The sequence below is a fragment of the Symsagittifera roscoffensis genome, chromosome 2, assembly GCF_963678635.1.
Source record: "Symsagittifera roscoffensis chromosome 2, txSymRosc1.1, whole genome shotgun sequence".
Taxonomy (NCBI): Eukaryota; Metazoa; Xenacoelomorpha; order Acoela; family Convolutidae; genus Symsagittifera; species Symsagittifera roscoffensis.
This window is the reverse complement of record NC_087063.1, coordinates 38,789,104-38,809,407: the sequence shown is the minus strand read 5'-3', so window position 1 is coordinate 38,809,407 and position 20,304 is coordinate 38,789,104. Positions and strand designations below refer to the sequence as shown.

The following is a 20,304-nucleotide window of genomic DNA, read 5'->3' as shown; positions in this document are numbered from 1 at the left end:
ACAATGGAACAGAAAAACTTTTGAGCAAACCATTTAAGCAAACCTTCCATATCACAGATATTAAACATAATATCATTGGAAGCCACATAATAACATAATATCATTTCACGAACATATAGAACTTTAGTCCCACGGGGTGCTTCTTTACTGAAAAAAGTGACATGTGAACAAATTCATAATATCTCTTTCGACATATCTTAATTTTTCAACTGATAATTGCTATATGTACCGACTCCAAGGCCATTTATCACCCTCAACGAGCTCGATAAAAATCTTCTTAGTCACTCTCTTGCTTGACACTGATTCACCAAAAAAATGGTTATGGTTTCCCCTATATATGAAAAAATACATACATAAATTGGGGCCCAGACTCAATCTCTACATTTTTATACAACTAATTGGTATCGAATAATTGTTGGAAAAATACTGAAAACCATACGAGCTAGCAATATCCAACATCAAGAGTAAACGTGCGAATGAAGAAATCACGGAGCATAATGAAGCACGGAGCCATATATTTGAGCTTAAAAGCAGGATTTCTTCTATGAGGTTTGAAAGTAGTTTGGCAAATACTATGATTTTGATCGTGGTTTTCGACTGAATAAAAAACCAAGCCAAGCTTATATATTCCGCACCTCATCAGAGTCAGAACAAAAATCTGTCACCTGAAATACTTAATCAGCAAAATTTATTTTGAAGCTAAAAGTAAAGTAGTTATACAAAGCAAAAAAAGAATTGACGAAAAAATGAGCATGCTAGGAAAAACATGAGCATGATATTTGACAAAATTAAAATATATTCATTCACACAGCTCCGATGCAGATGATTGCATAGTCAAACATAGACTACGGCGCATAGACTACACTGACAAAAGTGGTTTCCGGTCGGTTCAAATTTATTTTAAGTCCATTTTAAATCGATTCAAATCGATTAACAATGTACACTTTACGAACTTAAATGGATTTCAAATCGATTTAAAACGATCTTTCTTGAAAATTTTGGATCATTTTAAGTGTCTAAGAAATCAATTTAAATCGATTTAGATGGATTTTCTGACACTAAAATCAATATTTTTGCAAACAAGGCAAAAAAAAAACATGCTTTTTAGAAAAATAACTAGAATACTTTAATCTTGAGTTTTTTAAAATAAAAACACAGATTCCAGCTGTTTTAGAATTCAAGAAAGAAAAAACATTTTCAATAAAAACCAGATTTTGAGCTCAAAAATATGCAATGAAATTATTTAAAAAACTATCAATGTAAATCAGATATTGGCAAAAACCACTGTTTTAAAAAGAGAAAAAAGTACCTAAAAATCAAATATTGAGGTCAAAAATATGCAATAAAAATCTAGAAAATTATCATTGTAAATCAGATTTCGTGCATTATCATATATAACAAATCAAGAAAAATGTCTAAATAAACCAGATTTTGAGCTCAAAAAAATAAAAATGAAATCATAGAAAACCATCATTGTAAATCAGATTTTGGGCAAAAACCAATGTAAAAAATGAAGAAATTGGCTAATACAAATCAGATTTTAATCAACGTCAATAATACCAAAGCAATGAACGTGCATAGTTTGAGTAATTAAATCGGAAATTTTTTTCTAATGTTATCAAAATCTACACAGCCACGGGTGCTCTATGGAGCCTGGGCCGAGACATTTCAACCATCAACCACAAAAGTCGACTAACAGTTTGCCTGCCTGTTTAAATCGCATTGAACTGGGAGTACTTTTTAAATTTCTGAACTTTTTTCAAGCCACATATCTCTCGCTGTTACATTTCAAAAAGCCCACTCGCTGCCGCTGATGTCGTGCTGTTGTACTTTTCTCTCTTTAACTCTTGTAGTATTGATTGGTGCATAGAACCTGAAAAATATCTTTAATAACACAGAAGTAATAACAAATATGGAGTTGTTTTCTATATTATTTACTTTTAACCGACATAAAATTTTGAAAGTTTGGTGTTGGAGGGAACATTTCCCGACTGAGACAGGAGATAATATCTGTTTTCTCGGTAAACTTAGCTTTTGGCTTCGCTTGGGCAAATAAAAACTAAAAAAAGACTACCGGTTCAACTTATGAGAAAATTGTATGAAACAGAGACCCTTATGTAGCCCAACCGTTTTTGTATATTTTTTATTGAGTCGGTCAAGGAACTGTCATTTTCAGATGAAGCCCGTCAAAACATAGCACGCTTTGACTCATAATCATTTTTTTTGTCTGCTGAAGTACATCAAAATACTATCTTATTGGGTCAATTTTGACAACAAATAACGCTGGTGTCGTTTATTTTTTTTTTCGACCATTGAAAATCGGTACGAACTTTATATTCAGGTGTCTTAGTTTTTTTTCAACTTTTTTGGAATTCCACGCTAAATCAATCCAAATAAATCATTGGACAATCATTCAAAATTCAGCGACGAGAAAAATCGGTTTGAAATTTTTGAGTTTTAGTCTAGTTTTGACGAATAAAGCGAGCGAGCAGGCGTATAATTGGCTTTTTATAGAAAAAAGATCAGCCAATTCAAGCCCTGAAAATTAAAATTTACTAAAAATAAAATATTGTTTGAAGTTTTAACACCGTTTTGTTATTCAAAAATAAAAAAATTAGCAAAATTTTTCTAAAAATGTGAGATATTTTTTAAAACTTTTTTAACAATTTTTTTTTTCGTTTTTCTAGTCTTTTGTTGACTGAAACTGTTGGCAATTTTGCCAATTTCACAGAGAGTGTCAAATATGCTTAAGTTTTAGGCTTTTGTACGATCTTCTTTTCAAACCACGCTAAAAAATGACTTGCTCAATAACCGGCTATCCTTGTCTTTATGCGGAATGGCTGGCTTGAAAAAAAAAATTCTTCCCCCGAGTCCCTCCTCAAAACTTAAATTCAAGAACTTGGCCAGGGATTGCCTCGTATTATCAACATTTCAGCTACACTGAGCATACCGGATGAGCATTCTTGACCTGATACAATGAACGGACCAACTATAAAATGTCGTTTGTTGGAGGAAAGAGTTAAAGTAAGGCGAGAAGATATCTGCATATCTACTCGCCTTACTTAAACTTTGTTCAGGAACTTCAGGTGGGTTTTTTTTTCTTCAGACAAAATTCGACTTTTTAATTAGCCATTTTTGACGGAATTTTTTAATATCATTCAAAAGGTATTGTTGTCCTGAGCTCAAATTTGAAAAGATATTTCACCTGTGATCATTTTTCGTACAGTTATGGGGGTTTAAAGAATGCCATTTTGGCCAATTTGGGACAATTAACGCGCGATATATTTCGCGCTTTTAACGCGTAAGCGGAGAGTTAATCCGTCTTAAAATCGTTCCAAATTGGTTAAAAGAAGCTTATTGGCCATAATTGATTGGTTACAAGGAGCTAAATCTATCTTTTTGGGCTCTTTTCCAGTTCCCCCCTTTCAAAATACCGAGTTTTATGTTTGTTATACGTGTTATTACGGCTAAATGCGTGATGTTACGCTGTAAAGTATGAAGAACAAATCTGAATTTCATTGCATAATGACAACGTTAAATAAGCTTTTCAAATTTGAATTTGAAAGGGGGGAAACTGGAAAGAGCCTCTTTTTGTACTTTAAATGGCGTGTGGGGGGATGTTTTTCATAAAAAATTTCAAATTAAAAAAAGTTTTTTTTTAAATTTTAATACATTTAATTTTTTAATGTTATTACTGCTCCATAAAACCTTAAAAGGCAGTCGGAACATTCAGGGCTTCGCCCTGATACGAGCAGTCTTGTTTGTGTTATAGGCGTGTTTGCAGAACAGAAATCCTCGGATATCCATTTCTTGTCTCAGATTAGTGGTCAGAGACCGCCAAGTACCAAAACAACTACTGCAAGCAAGGTTTTGCCTCGGAAAGATCAAACAAGTGGACGCCCGTTTCAAACTTCGTCGGTGAAAACGCAAATTGTGAATCAGAATTTTACTGCAGTGGAAATGGACGACGTTTTATCTGACGACACTGACTTCGAGGTGACAATTTTGTTTGGCATTTAAAGCCTTTTGAGCGACAAATATAGACTTTTTAATCGAAAAGTATGAGCGTTTTAAAAGATTTTCATTTTTTTGAAACATCAGACGATTGATCAATAACCAACTTACCAAATTTTAGAGCACTAAATTTTTCTTATATCATCTGAAACATATTGTTGTCTGGAGCTCATTTATGAGAAGATTTTTGAACTTTTAAATTAGCTTTTACGTGCAGTCGGTCTGAAGAAGTAATTACCTCTCTTTGTATGTTCTATACTACAAAATCTGTTTTACACGTAGTACTTATCGCATGTTCTCTTTAAACAATCTTAGGGAGCCCTTTGGAATTTGCCTTTTCTACCTTACAAGGCGTTTCTAATAAAGTTGTTTCAAGATAAGTCCTGTATTAACTTTTCAATCGTGCGCGGTCAATGCATATTCATCTCAAAAGGTCGCGAAGTCTCTGATTCTCTGAATCGCAGTCTTTAAAAGATCCGGACCAGTGCGATAGTCTGGCGTGTATTCGATTTTCGTTGGCTGCTATGACGTTGTTATTTCGCCTCCATATGCCTGGGCCTCTCTCTATCTCATCGTTTTTGAAACGAGCTTCAAGCACCGCATGGTCACTCCATTGCTTTCTATGGGTAATTATTTGATTGCTACTGTCTATATAATTAGTGAAAATGTAGTCAAGTCAGCATTTTGTCCCTGTTCTTAAACGTTCGCGAGTTGTTTCTATGTTATCTAAGGTTGCAGCTAGATCATTCAAGTGTATCTCATCTATAATCAGTTTCAACTTCTTGAAGATTTTCACCTGCGATGTGTATGCCGAGGTCTGCCCTACAGTGGTTATCCTATCAGTTTCCGCATTTTGCAAAGCATTTAAATCTCCCAGTAAAGTTTTGGGCCCTCCTAGTTTGCAATATCTACCTTAATTATTGCATTGTCAACTAATTGGATATAGTGGATATATTCGACTGTTCGGATGTATGTATTTATTGCTACTGTTTTTTTTGTTTTGAAAACTAGAAATTAAACAGGCGTTGTTTTCTGTCAAATGATTTCTTTTCTCGGTTGTTCCAAAAGGTCAAAACACCTCCGCTACCGTTCGGCTCCGGTCGAAAGTGGTGAGACAAACTCGTAAAAAATAAGAACCGTTGCTACTGTGTCTGGTAAAACTTGCGTAGTTTTCATGGTGCCCTATTGGTGGCCTTTTATCGCTGGGGTTTTATATATTGCCAATGTGGCCAGTTTGAGACAATTAACGCGCAATACATTAACGCGTAGGCGGAGATTCAATCCGCACCAGGAAAAATCCAAGTCTGATTGGGGCCTGCTCAATAGTCTTTTTAAAGCTTAGCTATCTTCAAAATATATCATCTTGTATTTTTTTTTCGTGTGTGAGAGATGGTTCTTTTCAAAAAAAACATCAAAAAATTTTGTTTTGAATTGTTTCAAGTTTTTTTTTTAAATTCATCAATTTTGATATTTAAATTTAGTCCATTGAATGAAATTAAAGTATCTACATATGATCTAAGAATGAATCACGTTATGATATTTTGAAGCAATTCTTAATAATCAAGCAACCCAAGTGGTCGACTAGTTAAGATCACTGCAACCCCACCAATTGAACATTTTTGATTTTTTTTGGTAACTCACCACCAGAAACAAAATTATTAAAATGGAGTCACAGCATATAAAATTTTTTGGTTCAATGAACTTTAGGTTAGCCAAGTGATTAGTAAAAACTTCAAAAACGTATTAAATTGTCACGATGTTTTGTCATTACTAAGAAAAGACATCGTTTTTTTCACAACTTAGCTCAATTGACTTATTAAATTGCCTTCAAACAAAACGTGTTACTCAAATTCAAGCTGTCATCCCAAAAAATACAACTTTCATTTCATTTTTTTTCCGATTGTAACTTACAAGAGGATCATATCCTTCAGTTTCCTTTGGCCAGATTTCACAAAACGCAATAACATCTGCTTTCTATTCAACCATAACTATTGAGTTTTTCGTTGGGCCATGATTGCATCATTGTGAAACAAAGGCAAAGCTGAGCTTCGCACCATTTGTGATGCAAAACGAGAAAGCCGCTAAGTCGGAAAAAGTAGAAAAAAAAATCAAAAGTGTCAAAAAAACTAGATCTATCAAAACAATAAGGCTAGTTTTCAAATAGAACAAAAACATGCCAGGACGATGGACTGTGAAATAAGCATCGGAAGAATAATTACCAAACGGTAGAAAAAACCTAGGAATACTTTGGCAGAAACCCTTTAGGCCGAAAAAAGTTAACAAGAATTAAGTTAATAATTCGACTTCACCCTCAAAATACAGACGTCAGACATGCACACACAATTTTTTTGGTCGACGAGAATCGCATTATGGCCACTAAATCGATATCATATAGGCCAAAACCTATCAAGACGAAAAAAAAGGAAAAGAAAAAAAACAAAAAGCCGAAAAAAAATTTGTTGTGATGAAAAACTTGAAGTAGAATTTCTATGACTTTTTTTAGCATTTGCGCGATTCAGAGGTGCGCATTAAATTTTTATTTCCCTTGAAACGAATCAAAACTAGGTCACTAAAAATAGACCGATAATTAGGCCGACAAGAAATAGACCGAAATAGACCAAAAATAGACCGAAAGGTTACTATAATTAAAAACATGAGAGGTAAACCAGGACACTTAAAGCAGCCATAACGTAAGGAACAAATAAATTTTTTTAAAAAATTACAATATGACAACTAGGCCGACAGAAGATAAGCTGACAAAAGATGAGCCGACAATTTTTTTTGAAACGGAATATTCACCGTTTGAAAAAAAAACAAGTCCTGTCAGATCTAAACCCACGATTTTCGCCGTACCAGGCGTATTCGTTACCTCCAGACCAAGTGTGCTGAAGACTCAAAAATTAGAAACAAATAAAAACTGAACCCAAATTTACAATTTTTCATTTTGACCACTCCGTGCCTAAAGTTATTACGGGAAAAATCTATGGTAAGGGTAATGATTAACTGTAGAAAAAAAAATTTTTTTTTCCCCAAAAAGATTAGAATTTACGATTAGAATTTACAAACAGTTAAAATCTTTTGGTTTGAAATGATTACTTTTTTATCATCTACAAAAAAATAGAAGTTTCCGACATTGTAGCCGCTCGTTTTCCATGCTGCTCATATGCAAAATCTCATTTTATTTTCAATTAAAAATGGCATGGTATCCAAAATCCACCGCACTTTTCAGTGAATTGACACTTTGAGTTATGATTCTTGAACGGAGTGTTTTTTGCAGCAAACATTTTCTCGGCAGTAATGTGAAACACCATGTCAAAAGTTTCCTTGTCCCCACGCACTTGTCCCCACAGAACAGAAAAACGTGCCATGAAAATAAACAGTGAATGAAAACACATGTTTGCCTGGGATAATAAAGTGTCTAACATGAAAACAAAAAAAATTAAGACAACCTTTGTAACTTGTTTATCGTTTTTGTTGATAAAATAGGGTGTTTCAAATAAATTTTAGATTTTGAAAACGCTTTAGTTTGTTTTGCGAATTCTTTCTGCAGATAAAAGACAATTGAACAAAACTTTAAAACCTTGAATTTGTATATAAAAATTATTGGAAATTTCCACCATTTTGCGCCACACAGACTTGTAATCTTTTCTTCAAACTTTTCAATGAGTCCTTATAATTCTGGGCCCTTACCGTACTGCTAGCATCTTCCAATGATTGAATGAGTTCCTGAATACCACGTAGATTAGCATGATGTAGAACTTTTGCCAGAGGACCTCACAGCCAAAAATCAATTAATCGATGTGGTTGATATCCGGGCTGTAAAATCGGGGTTACGTTACGGACTTTGATAGGCAGGCTTTGATAAATAGCACAAAACAGCTCGTATCAGGGCGAAACCTTGAAAGTTTTGACTGCATTTTAAAGTCTATGGAGCAGTGTTTGCACAAAAGAAAAATTGATCGATTTTTCGGAAAAAAATGTGAAATGTTTTCAAAATTTTTGAGATTTTTTATCATCCCTGCACACGCCATATAAAAGACAAACTGATAAATTTAGCTCCTAGTGTCGTAGCAATTAAAACAAATATAGGGCTTTAACCAATTTGGAACGATTTCTAAGGTCAATTGATCGCCGCTTACGCGTTAGTAGCGCGAAGTCGATCATGCGTTAATTAAGCCAAACTGGCCATATTGGCAACCTTTAAACACCATTATTTTACAAAAACGGGTTAGAGCAGAATTATTTTTTAAATTTTGAGTTAAAACAACAATAGTTTTCGGTTGATCTTTAAAAATTTCTGCTTAAAATGGCTAGATAAGAGTCGAACCTAAAAAAAGTGTTTGTAGCTTAAAAAGGTGAAACAGTGGGGACATAGCGGGTGCGAAATTTTTGAACAGTGGAAGATTTTTAATCAAGTTGATCTAAGCAATGTAGTTTTTATTTTAAGTCAAATTTTTGTCTGTTTTGCTCGTCCCATCCACATTTGAAGTCAAGCGGTTATGAAATGACCAGTTTTTTATAAAACAACAGTTTATTTGAAACACCCTGTTTTTAAGTTAAGAAGTCAAATGTTTGAATAACTTTCTTGTATCAGACCGTTCTCAAAGTTACTTTTAGATATAGTAATTTCTTTGAAAATTTTTGCCTTAATTAAAAAATTTTTTTTATTAGAAACAACCTCTTAATCAACTTGCTAATCAGTAAAGTAATCTTTTTTGAGTAAATCATTTTTTCCTGCGTCGCAGGGCCAGTATGTTATGGAAACAAAACAAATTTGGATGAAGTTTTTTAGAACCTGCAAACAGTCAACCAAGTAAAATTAAATTGAGTATTTTTTCTTTTAACGTGCATAGAAAAAAAATTACCTCAAAACTGGCTTGTAAATTAGCTCAAAACCGCTTTTAATCCACCTCAAAACTGGTTCGTTTCAGGGGAGAGCCCTGAACTTTGCCCTTAGTCTGTAAGACGTTTAAAATGAATTCGGATGAAACTATTTTGAAAAAATAAAAAAATGGATAAATTTTCAAAACAAATCAGTTTGAACTTTTTCCCCCACACGCTATCTAATGAAAGTACAAACTTATCGAATGAGCATTTAGTTTAACCTTATTAAATTTAAAAAAAAACTTGCCTCAAGTCACTTTGGAACAATTTCCTAACCAGATTATTATGCCACTGTGCGTTATTTGCACGATATATAACGTGCGTTATTAGTCCGTAATTTAGCATTTTGAAAAAAAAATCATAATAACAGGTGAAATATCAAAACAAAATTAAACTCAAGACTTAAGCAATTCTCAAATGATTTAGACTATTGTTACGACAACTAAGAAAAAAACTTTTTAAGATATAAATTACACCAAGCCTAATTATTTCTGTCTCTTCGGAAACTCCAATGAAATAATGAGAAAAAATCTTGAATGCGATATTTAAGAAAAGTTTTTGATATGAAAAAAAAAATAAGTTTTTTTTAACAAATCCTCAAAGAGAGTTTAAACTGAAAAAAGCTAGACTTGAACAGATCTAAAAACGCATTTTGCATGTAAGAAGTGTGTAAAAACTTGAAGTGTGTTCACTTGTTCAGGCTGACACTTTTTAACGCAGTTTATAACATTTCCTGGGACTGAACAACATATAACATTTCCTGGGTTGAACAACATAAAAACTAGTGTTTCTGCTTTTCGCAGGGGATCTAAGGAAAACTATCTAGCCTTTCTGAGGCTGTCCCTTTCTTTTATTTTCCCACATTTCAGCTGAAAAATACTGCTGAGCAAAGCTCTTTTCCTGCGACTCAAGATCGCTTGTGTGCGTCTAGATCTTACACGTGGTACTATAATTGCAGCCGAAATTGGTCAAGCTGCGGTAAACTATTCCTAGAGGCCAGGCGAGAGCTTGTCCTCAGACCTTACCAATGCCATGGCAGTTTATCAAACACTCGATTAGACATTCTCCAAATCAACGCCTTACCATTATACCAAGTGCAAATGCCAAAATGACATAGGAGAAAAATTCAACTCAAGATTTTTAAATAAAAAAGATTTTTTTTATATAAAAAGCTAGTCATATACAATTTTGATCAAAGTTTTGAAATTTTGGCAAATACCATAAAATCTCAACCGCAGAGCAGAGTTTCTCTGACAAAAAAATGGTTTCATTGAGAAATACATGACCAGCACACTTACTTCAGTTTCTTCGAACAAAACACGTGAACAAAACACGTGAACACGACAAATTGAAATTGATCATTTCATATTCCAAGTGTGCAGAATATAATATCTGGAGCCTAAAAGTTTGAAATGAAGCTAACTTTTGATGGCAATTTTAGCTAAATATGTTTTGCCGGTAACTAGCCTTTAGTGCAAAAATTCAAAAAATGACAAAATCAAATAATATGAATTTGATCTTTCCAAGGCTTCGTTTTTAAAATTTTAGGAAACAAGTTATCTCGATGCATAATATACATGTCAATGCAAAAACTTGAATGATTTGCAATTTTTGAAAAGACAAGAAGTTCATCACTTTAGTTTAGTTACTAATAGAACTAATATATATTTTTTAAAAACACATTTTTGAAGGTCATTGAACTAAAGTAAACATAAATCGTTCGTTTTCTTTTTCTTGAGCCCTACGAAGTGCGAAAAAAAAGACATTTCTCGTTGAAGCTCCCTAATTTTGATTTGATTTATTTGGCCAGCAAGATTCATAAAACTAACAGATGAAACAATTGGATTAATTAAACTCCACCCGCGAACCCAAAAATCATTCATCTTTTTTTCACCGTTTTTATATAAAAAGCTAGTCATATACAATTTTGATCAAAGTTTTGAATTTTTGGCATATACCATAAAATCTCAACCACAGAGCAGAGTTTCTCTGACAAAAAAATGGTCTCATTGAGAAATACATGACCAGCACACTTACTTCAGTTTCTTCGAACAAAACACGTGGTTCTTTAATCTTCAAAGAAATTTCACTTTAAAAAACTTCGGTTGGATAAAAAGTTTCTGTATAAAAACTCTTCAAAGAAATTTCAGTATAAAAAAAACTTTGATCAAAATTGTATATGACTAGCTTTTTTAATAAGAAAATCTCGGTTGAGAAACAATTTTAGTTTTAAAAATCTTCAAAGAAATTTGAGTTTTTTTTTTGCATTTTTAAGCGAAAAACGTAATTTTCAAAGAACAAATTGAAATTGATCATTTCATATTCCAAGTGTGCAGAATATAATACCTGGCGCCTAAAAGTTTGAAATGAAGCTAACTTTTGATGGAAATTTTAGCTAAATATGTTTTGCCGGTAACTAGCCTTTAGTGCAAAAATTCAAAAAATGACAAAATCAAATAATATGAATTTGATCTTTCCAAGGCTTCGTTTTTAAAATTTTAGGAAACAAGTTATCTCGATGCATAATATACGTGTCAATGCAAAAACTTGAATGATTTGCAATTTTTGAAAAGACAAGAACTTCATCACTTTAGTTTAGTTACTAATAGAACCAATATATATTTTTTAAAAACACATTTTTGAAGGTAATTGAAATAAAGTAAACATAAATCATTCGTTTTCTTTTTCTTGAGCCCTACGAAGTGCGAAAAAAAAGACATTTCTCGTTGAAGCTCCCTAATTTTGATTAATTATTTGGCCAGCAAGATTCATAAAATTAACAGATGAAACAATTGGATTAATTAAACTCCACCCGCGAACCCAAATATCATTCATCTTTTTTTCACCGTTTCCGCTTTCGTGATTGGATATCGCAAGTTGTCTTCATTTCAGCGAATGAGTTTTAATTGCTCTTAAACGTAAATCATAGTTAAATTGCAGATCAAAGTTGGTACGGTCAAAAAGCGAGATTTTTTCTGATAAAAAAAACGAAAAATTATATATATCATTACTACCTATAAAAACGTCTTCAGGTCATTGAACTGGAGTAAAACAGAAAAAATTAATTGACTTTTTACGAAGTTCGAAGAAAAATATTTCACTTTGGAGCTCTCTAAATTTCATTCATTTGTTCGCCAGCAACATTCATAAAACTAACAACGTGAAACAAAATTGGATCAATAGGTAACTTTTTTGCTGCAAAACCTGAAAACTAAATTTCACGTGCAAAACCAATAGTCATTTAAATTGTTTGCAACATTTCCTTTTTCTTAATTGGATATCGCAAATTGCCTTCCTTTCAGCGACATAATTTGAATTGCTCTAAAGCGTATATCACAGTCAAATTACAAAAGATCGTGTTTGGTGCGGTAAGAGATTTTTTCTGATAAAAACGGAAAACTAACATTACGATCTATATAAGCGTCTAAACTACTTTCATTGACTCTTGATAAAAAAAATTTAAGGTCAAGTAAACGCTATTTTTGGTTAATAGGAAATTATGAATCAAAAATTCGAAATCACGAAAAAATATGATTTACAAAAATTTCTCGTTTCAAGATCTGAGGAATGATTACTCCATGCTATGAAGTACGCCAGTTGAAACGGTCAGATTTTAATATTTGACAGCAGTTGAATAACAAAACAGCCCAGACAGACATTTTTACACTCATTTTCTCTGAAATTGCAACAATCATCCAATCATTCAACCTTGACTAAGATTTTTTTAAAACTGAGAACCAGGAAAACCAAATTAGAATACTACTTTAATTTTTTCCGATTCGCGCTGAGTTTATTTTAAATATACTTAGAATGATAACAATATAAAGATCATGCCTATTCAATCACACTCAGAGCAAATCTAGGATTTTATCGAGAGGGGCTGCGTATTTCCAGAAATTTTTCGTCGAACTTTTAGGTCGAGCTTTTAGGTCGAGCTAAATGAATGATTTCAGAGCTCTTCCTAAATTTTAGTGACCCCAGTTTGATCAAATTTCTTGCGTCGCAGGCATAAATAAAAACATTTTTGGGCGTTTTTTGGAAAACTTTGACCAAAAAAATGCGTTTTTTCGTCGCGTGCTCAGCTTTAAAATTAGTGGTTATTGGCGCCGAAGGCGTCTTTAGAAAATTGATAGGGTTGGTCGGCCGAAACTGGATGTCATTCAACAATATTAAAAGGAGGAACCTGTGGCTAGTGAGGGGGCCGAATCCATGAATAGAAAGGGCGTCTCAGCCGCTCCCTCGCCTAAAATCCGCCTCTGATCGCCCTAGAAGTTTTTTGTCCTGTTAAAATATTTATGTATTTTTGCAAGCTCGTATCAAAGGAGGCTTGACCCCGAATTCAACTGCTTATCCCATAATAAGAGTATTGTCTTCTGTTTAGAGTTGTCAAAATTATCTCACTGGGCTGAATCCTGCGCCATCTACATCACAGAGCTCCCCCATGATGCCCGCTAAACGTAACTGGAAAATTGCAAATCTATAGTACCGCCTTCATTCGACAATTTCGATTTTCCTAAGCAAGGACGAGTGTTTAACAACTGACAAAAATAAAAGAGTTTGCTTAGATTTAATTTTTGGACATAGTATGATAAGCTGCTCTAAGTTGTTTAGAAAAAATGAATTATTATCCCATGTTCTGTTTTGTGTAGGCCATGACTATGGGTGGATCCAATCGGAAAAGATGCTGCAATTTCAGCTGCAGTCTAACAATATGACCATCAGCTGAACTAGTGAGAACGAGAACCAATCAAACAACAATCTATAAATAAACTCAAATAGGAGGCCACATAATTCTTATCACGAGTTCTGGTCGCAGTTACCTTCAACTTTGTCAACTTTTAGCGCAGTTTCATAACTCAGCTTTACAAAAAAATTAAGACCACCCAGAGGTGGTATTGGGATGTAATTTAAACATGATGTATTTATGCGCTTCCATTTTCTTCAGTTACGATGAAACTCCCATATGAGCATCACAAGAAACGCTCTGGACATCAGCCCTTTCAAATAAAATCGATCCAACTTCGCAATAAATATTTTCATTTCGTATTAGGGTGGTTGAACCAAAAAGACAGGGAAGATTTATGTACACATCTCAGGACAAGGAATTCAGGAGGCTAATTTAAGATAAAAATGGATTTTCGTTGTCCGCATAATCACCGTTCTCCCAATTTTGGCATTTTTAATTGAAACAACTGCTTTACGGCAAAAAAATTCTCAGCACGAAAATGATTTTCGAATTAGAAAAATGAAAACATTTTAAAGACGACCTTAAAAATCTTTCTTAAACTGTAGAAACATATTTTCTTCTCACTTCATGCACCGATCACTGGTAGCGTGATGAGAGTTTTTGCATTCAGCTTATTTACAATGCATATATAATTATCAAGAACTAATGTCATCTGAGATCGATTGAGATATCATAAAAAACCTCCAGCCGTGATCTGAGCTGCAAATGGTTTGTTCCAGCACTTAAGATGGGAAAGATATCATGGCTTGTCACTCAAATATGTCTCAGCGTCAACAGATTTTACAGCCAATTTTTTTACTTCAGAGGATAATATAAAAACGGAGGAAAAATTGTACTTTTAAAAAAGGTCATCGGTTCAGAAAATTTAACGGGTGTTCTAATAATACAATAAAAATAACTTTTCTTACGTCAATTTCAATTTGTCCTTCCTTACCACTCCAACTTGAAATAAAACGTGAGAAAATATTACAATTATAAAGTAGTTAAATAATAAAAATTTGAATCAAAATTTGAAATAAAAAACTGCTTTATTTCAAATGAGAAATGTCAAAGTTACGCGAACTTCAAATGTTCAATTCAAATCTGCTACTTTCTACTTTAGTTTGTTCTGGTTTTCTGCAACTTCTCTGCAGAAACTTTTTGTTAATCTCTCATTTAAATTTATCACTTCATCAACTGTTTTGCAGATCTTCTCGCAAGCTGTAACATCTGGCGATTTGTGGGTGGTTTATCTTTGCTCAGTTTCAGTTTTGCCCATAAGTCGCATCGCCCAAAATTCATAATTTCTATAGCTTGTCGACATATAAAAAAAATCTTCTGTCATATTTGATGTTGCCTAAGGATATAAATGAATATGGGATTTGACTTTCAAATAAAAAACTGAATTTAATATAAGTACAAAAATGGGTAATTGAATCGCCCATAGAGGCGTTTTTAGTGGGCCCTATTTTGGCACCAAAAGCCAAAAGCTTAATAATTAGAGTATTTGTAAAGTCAGATAAATAATCAACAATGAGTTCGTGCAAAAAAATGAAATGGGTAAATCTATAATCTTGAATGCTCCCGGAGCCGAACAAAATCAGCAAATTATTGAAACAAGTATTTCATTTTTTCTAATAAAGGAATCGGAGTTGTCTGATAAGTGCGCTCATTGTAATGAATTCTGTCTGAGTAGGACTTGTACTCGGGATGTACGTGCAATGGTATGAAGTTCTTTCTAATTTTCGTCTCCAAGAAGGTATTTACGACGCTTATTTCGGTGTCCCGTGACTCCAGTGGAAAAACTGACACAAATAGTATTTTCTGCTTGGATATTGATTCAGTAAAAATCTTATTTCTACGGGTAATTTCGCCAGCTCGTATTGCGAGATTATCGTCATGTGGATGATCACATGCGTCATTACCTCCGCACATAGTAACAACAAGAGTAAACTTTTAAAGAGTTTTCAAATCAATTCGGGTCTGCCAGTTTGTAATTGTTAAGCCCGAGAAACCAAAAAACACAGTGTTAGGATTAACTGAATAGCTGGTATTGTAACAAAGTTTTAAGCAGAACAAACATGACTATCGCCAAGAATAACAATGGAACTTGTATTTTTAAAATTGGAAACGATGTTTGACTTAATTTTTCAGTTTAATTTTTCATTTACTTTTGGTAGTTTCAGTCAAATTATGGGTCGTTTATATACTCCTGTCTTAGTTTTCACTTCTGCTGATCTACCGATACCATCGTCACTATAGTTTAATTTCTCTGTTCTTCTTAAGTGAAACTTGTCTGTGAATATTTGTTGTTCAACTATCCATACAAGGTCTCCTTCATTAGGCTCATTCTTAGACTTTTTGAACCATTCAGTTCTGGCTAAGTGCATCGGAATATATTCCTTTTGAAATATGTGCCAGATACGATTTGCATTTGATTGGGCCGCTTTCAGGTTCCTGTGACGACATTCGTACTCCTTTGAGTAGATTCGAAACATTTCTGACCCAGACGATCCAATTAAGAAATGATTTTGGGTTATCACCTCATAAATTTCAATGTCATCTGAATCGGGTGCAAGTGGTCTGTGATTTAATATTTTTTCCACGCTGCAAATTATCGTTCTCAGGATGTCTTCATTCAAGTTTTGTGTTCCTAAGACATTATATATTGCTTTCTTGGCACTTATCACAAGTCTTTCCCAAACTCCTCCAAACCTCAATTCGAAGCATCTCTCGGCTATTGCTTCTTCTATTTTCCATTCCCTCATCTACTTTTCAGCTGATTATTGGTACCCACGAAGACAAGTCATTTGTGGTTAGACAAGTCATCAGACAGATCAATCTTTTCTCTGACAATCTTCTGACCTTTATATTGAAGGGTCCAAAGTAGTCCACTCCGGTGTTCTTAAATGGTCTACTGAAGTCCATTATAACCTTGGGTAGATCCGCCATCATGAGGTGTTCCCTTTTCTGAGAAGTTTTTGGCAAGGAACACAGTTCGCTTTCGTTGATCTTAGCTTGTTTCTCACGCCGATATTTCAGTAGTTTTCTTGAAAAATACTTTTGAGCTGTTCAATTCCGACGTGATCATTTTCTAAGTGTTCGTTTTTCAGATAAATCCCTTTGACATGATGCTTGCCATCCAATTCTTTTGGCTCCTTTTGTGCGAATGTCAAGTCTTTTGACTTCACTAGTCTGCCTCTTGCTCGCAGTAACCCATCCGCATCAAGGAATGGATTCAGTTTTTGAAGATGCATGTCTTTATCTTCCTTGAAAATTTCTTGTTGAAAGGATCTGAAGATTACTTTTATTGCTTTCATCTTTTCTTCAGCTGTGATGATCAAATTGGTTTGTCTTTTTCTATTGCCCTTATGCAAAAAGCAGTTGTATTTTGAAGTCTTTTGAAATTACGAAACCTATGCCAGACGGCCAAAGATTCAATGATTGTAACTTTGTTGCAAGTTTCTTCGACGAATTTGTCCAATTCAACATCCTTGATTTTGAAATTCTTTGGCCACTGATGTTCATTTTTGATCCAGGTCGGCACATGTAGCCAAGTGGAATTAAGTATCTGATTTTTTGTCAGACCCCTTGTTCATAGGTCTGCTGGATTCATATGTCCTTTCTCATGTCTCCATGAATTGACAGTTGTGGTGTCTAATATCTCCGCGACCCATATGCCACAAGGACTGGCACTTTTTTTCAGAAGACAACCAAGTCAAAACTGTACGAGAGTCCGACCACGTGTATATTTCGTTTACTGTGACTTGGTGCGATTCCAGTATGTTGTCTTTGATTCTGGCAGCGATCACTGCTCCTTGCAACTCCAGCCTTGGTATGCTCAATTGCTTTTTTGATGCCACTGTTGTTGTGTCAACAACAAAAGATAAACCTTTATTTTCATCTGACGCCTGACGCCTGACGCACAGAAGTATACAACCGCGCAAAAGCCTTCAAGTGACGCGTCTGCAAAAAATGCAGGTCAGTTTGTGTTGGTACAAAATTGAAGCAGTTTCTTGGGATTTCAACATATTTGATTTGTACGAGTTCTTTCCTCCATGACTCGTATTCTTCTGCAATATTTTAAGGTGAAACCTTATCCCAATCCACTCCATCCTGTTTCCATATTCTCTCCAAATATTTTTCGGTTCAAAGTGTATAGAGTGAAAAAAAGTCCTGAAGGGTCAAATAAGGAGGAAACCATGCTAAGAAGGTCTGCTCGGGAGAATCCCTCAACTGATTTGTCCTTGATTCCACATACTGCTAAAGTGTCTGAATCGGTCCTCCAACCAAGTGCCAATTTCCGCTCTTTTTTTCTTTGGTGTTTTAGACAATTTTTCAACGTTGCTTTGAAATTTCGTCATTTTGAAACCACCTTTTAACAAGACTTCAGCAACATGTTTTTGAAGTTCTCAGTCTCCAGTTGGTCAATCAATGAAAAAATAAAATCATCCATGTAGAAATGATTTGACAACCGATGTAAGTTATCAACTTCAAGAGTTCTTGTCAGTGCATAGTTTACACAAGTTGGTGAAATTTAGCACCAAAAATTTGTCGATTGTATTTGTAAATAACAATCCTTTCAACTTCATTTTCAACATCTGAGTACAAAAACCTCAGACAGTGAGTGACATCTTCTTTTACTTTGACGTGAAGAAACATCTGTTCAAGGTCGACATTAAGTGCAACTGCTCCTTTCCGAAATTTGAACAAAGTCCCAACAAGTTTCTGCAACAAATCTGGTCCAGGTAGTAAGTTATCGTTCAAAGAGGTACCTTGATACTTCGATGCTGTATTGCAAACTCTTCGATTTTTGCCTGGTTTATGCGAGTGAAAAACGGGACGATGGGGTATATACCAAAACCTTTGGTTCTCATTTTCTGCAAAGTCTTATTGAGACATTTTCTCGATGACACCCTTTTCGAGATCCGCTCCGATTGTTTTGGTATATTTTTTCTTCAGTTCTATGTCTTTGCCGAGTCTTCGTTTTAATAATCTCAGCTGTCCCAGTACTTTTCCGTAGTTATTGAGTTACTTGACGTTGTCTTTTGTCCATAGAAGCCCAACTTTCCATCTTCCATCTTCGAATTTTGTCGTTAATTCGTGAATTTTTTGAGCTCTTCTTTCTTCTGCAGATAGCTACTCAACCTTTTATGAGAAGCCATAACCTTTTATGGCTCACCATTGCTTAAGCTGTTCATGATGCTTGCTAGCTGTTCCTCTGCGGTACAAAAGTACGAATGGGCTTTGCAGTTCCTAACTTGTCGTTGTCTCAATGAACCACTTAGTGAATATCCAAGGGGTGTCTTTGCTCCCCATGGGTCTCTTTTGTTTCGATGCTTATACTCAATTGGTCTGATCAGACTGAAATAGTCCTGACCAATTATCAAAGTGTTGTTTTTGGAAACTTGTAATATCGACAAGTGAGGACAACTTCTTTTGAAAATCCTATAATCATAACTGGTTGATCCAAGTGACAAATTGAGATGTACAAAACAGTTGATGTGTTCTGCTTGTAGATTTATGGCGGTCATTTTTACTGAGATTTTTCAATGGATGTTGATCGCACTGTTCAGTCCAGAAAGCTCTCATCTACATTTCTTTGCTAACAAACTCGACATCTCTTTGTCACTGTCGATCGCAAGTGTCCACTGGCTTGCCTGTGTCTGGGTTATTAGTGTTACTCTTACAATCGGAACTAAACCACTACTTGCGGGCATACTATAAGAGTAAGTCGGTTCTTGTTGTACATCAGTTATGTTATCTCCCTTTTGTTCATGTAACAGACGGTTGTGTTTTTTGTCGCAACCACTGATCCCACATGTACTAACTTTACAATCCTTGATACTATGTGTTTTGCCCAAGCTTCCAAAGTACAGTCGGTTTTTTTTCAGAATTTCTTATCTTTGTCTCAAATTTATCATTTTGAAAAATTGGACAAGTCCAAAAATTATTGATTCCTTTGTTACAGCACAAATATTGATCTGCGTTTTTATTCCGATGTCCCTTGTCTTCTGTTGTATAGGTTCTGCCTTTTCTTTGGAATTGGCTTGATTGTTTTGTTACCAGGATCCAGTTGCACTTCTGACTTCTTTTTGCAATTAACAGACGTGCACTAAGGCCACATCAGTCAACCATTCACTCAGTTCAGCAACATTTGGTATTCAAGAGTATTCTTTCAGTATTCACTTTGTCGGCGATCGACAAAGTCATGTTGCCCATTTGTTGATTCAATCGAACCGTTTCTTCAGCGTTTCAAAGTTTCATTTCTGACATGTTTTTTTTTAATTTTCGAGATTTTCAGCTCCAGTTGAGCAACCATTGCTTTGTGACGGCGTACTTCTTCATTAGCTGACTGATTTTCGGGTGTGTCAACGTTTTTGTAGAACTTGGTCTGAAACTCAATCTTGAACCTCGAAAGGAATTGAGCTTCTGAGGTACTGCCAAGCGCTTTGGCCCTGCCAGTGTTCTCCAAATACTCAATGATTTTTTGTCGAAACCTTCAGAACAGTATGCGTTTTTGTTTTGTTCACTCTCTACCGAACGTGCCTTACTTCCCTGCTTGGCGTCAATTTCTTACGCCTTCTTTTCATACTTTTCAACGACGTTTGAGAGTTTCTCAAGTTCCGATTTCACACGTTATGATCTTTGTTTATCGTCAATACTTTCATTTAGTTTCT

At 34.5% G+C, this 20,304-nt stretch overlaps 2 protein-coding genes across 2 annotated transcripts in view; both read left to right on the top strand.

Moving 5' to 3' along the window:
- Positions 1–13,792, top strand: part of LOC134840655 (uncharacterized) — a 75,619-nt gene extending 61,827 nt beyond the window's left edge. The window contains exons 7-9 of the mRNA XM_063856622.1: positions 3,773–3,996; positions 13,280–13,355; positions 13,548–13,792. Of these exons, the coding sequence (XP_063712692.1) occupies positions 3,773–3,996; positions 13,280–13,355; positions 13,548–13,624 (377 nt within the window). The 3' untranslated portion in view covers positions 13,625–13,792. The remainder of the gene's footprint in view (positions 1–3,772; positions 3,997–13,279; positions 13,356–13,547) is intronic.
- LOC134840656 (U1 small nuclear ribonucleoprotein 70 kDa-like) overlaps positions 9,126–20,304 on the top strand; it is a 138,399-nt gene continuing 127,220 nt past the window's right edge. The window contains exon 1 of the mRNA XM_063856623.1: positions 9,126–9,129. The gene's annotated coding sequence lies outside the window, so the exon portion shown is untranslated. The remainder of the gene's footprint in view (positions 9,130–20,304) is intronic.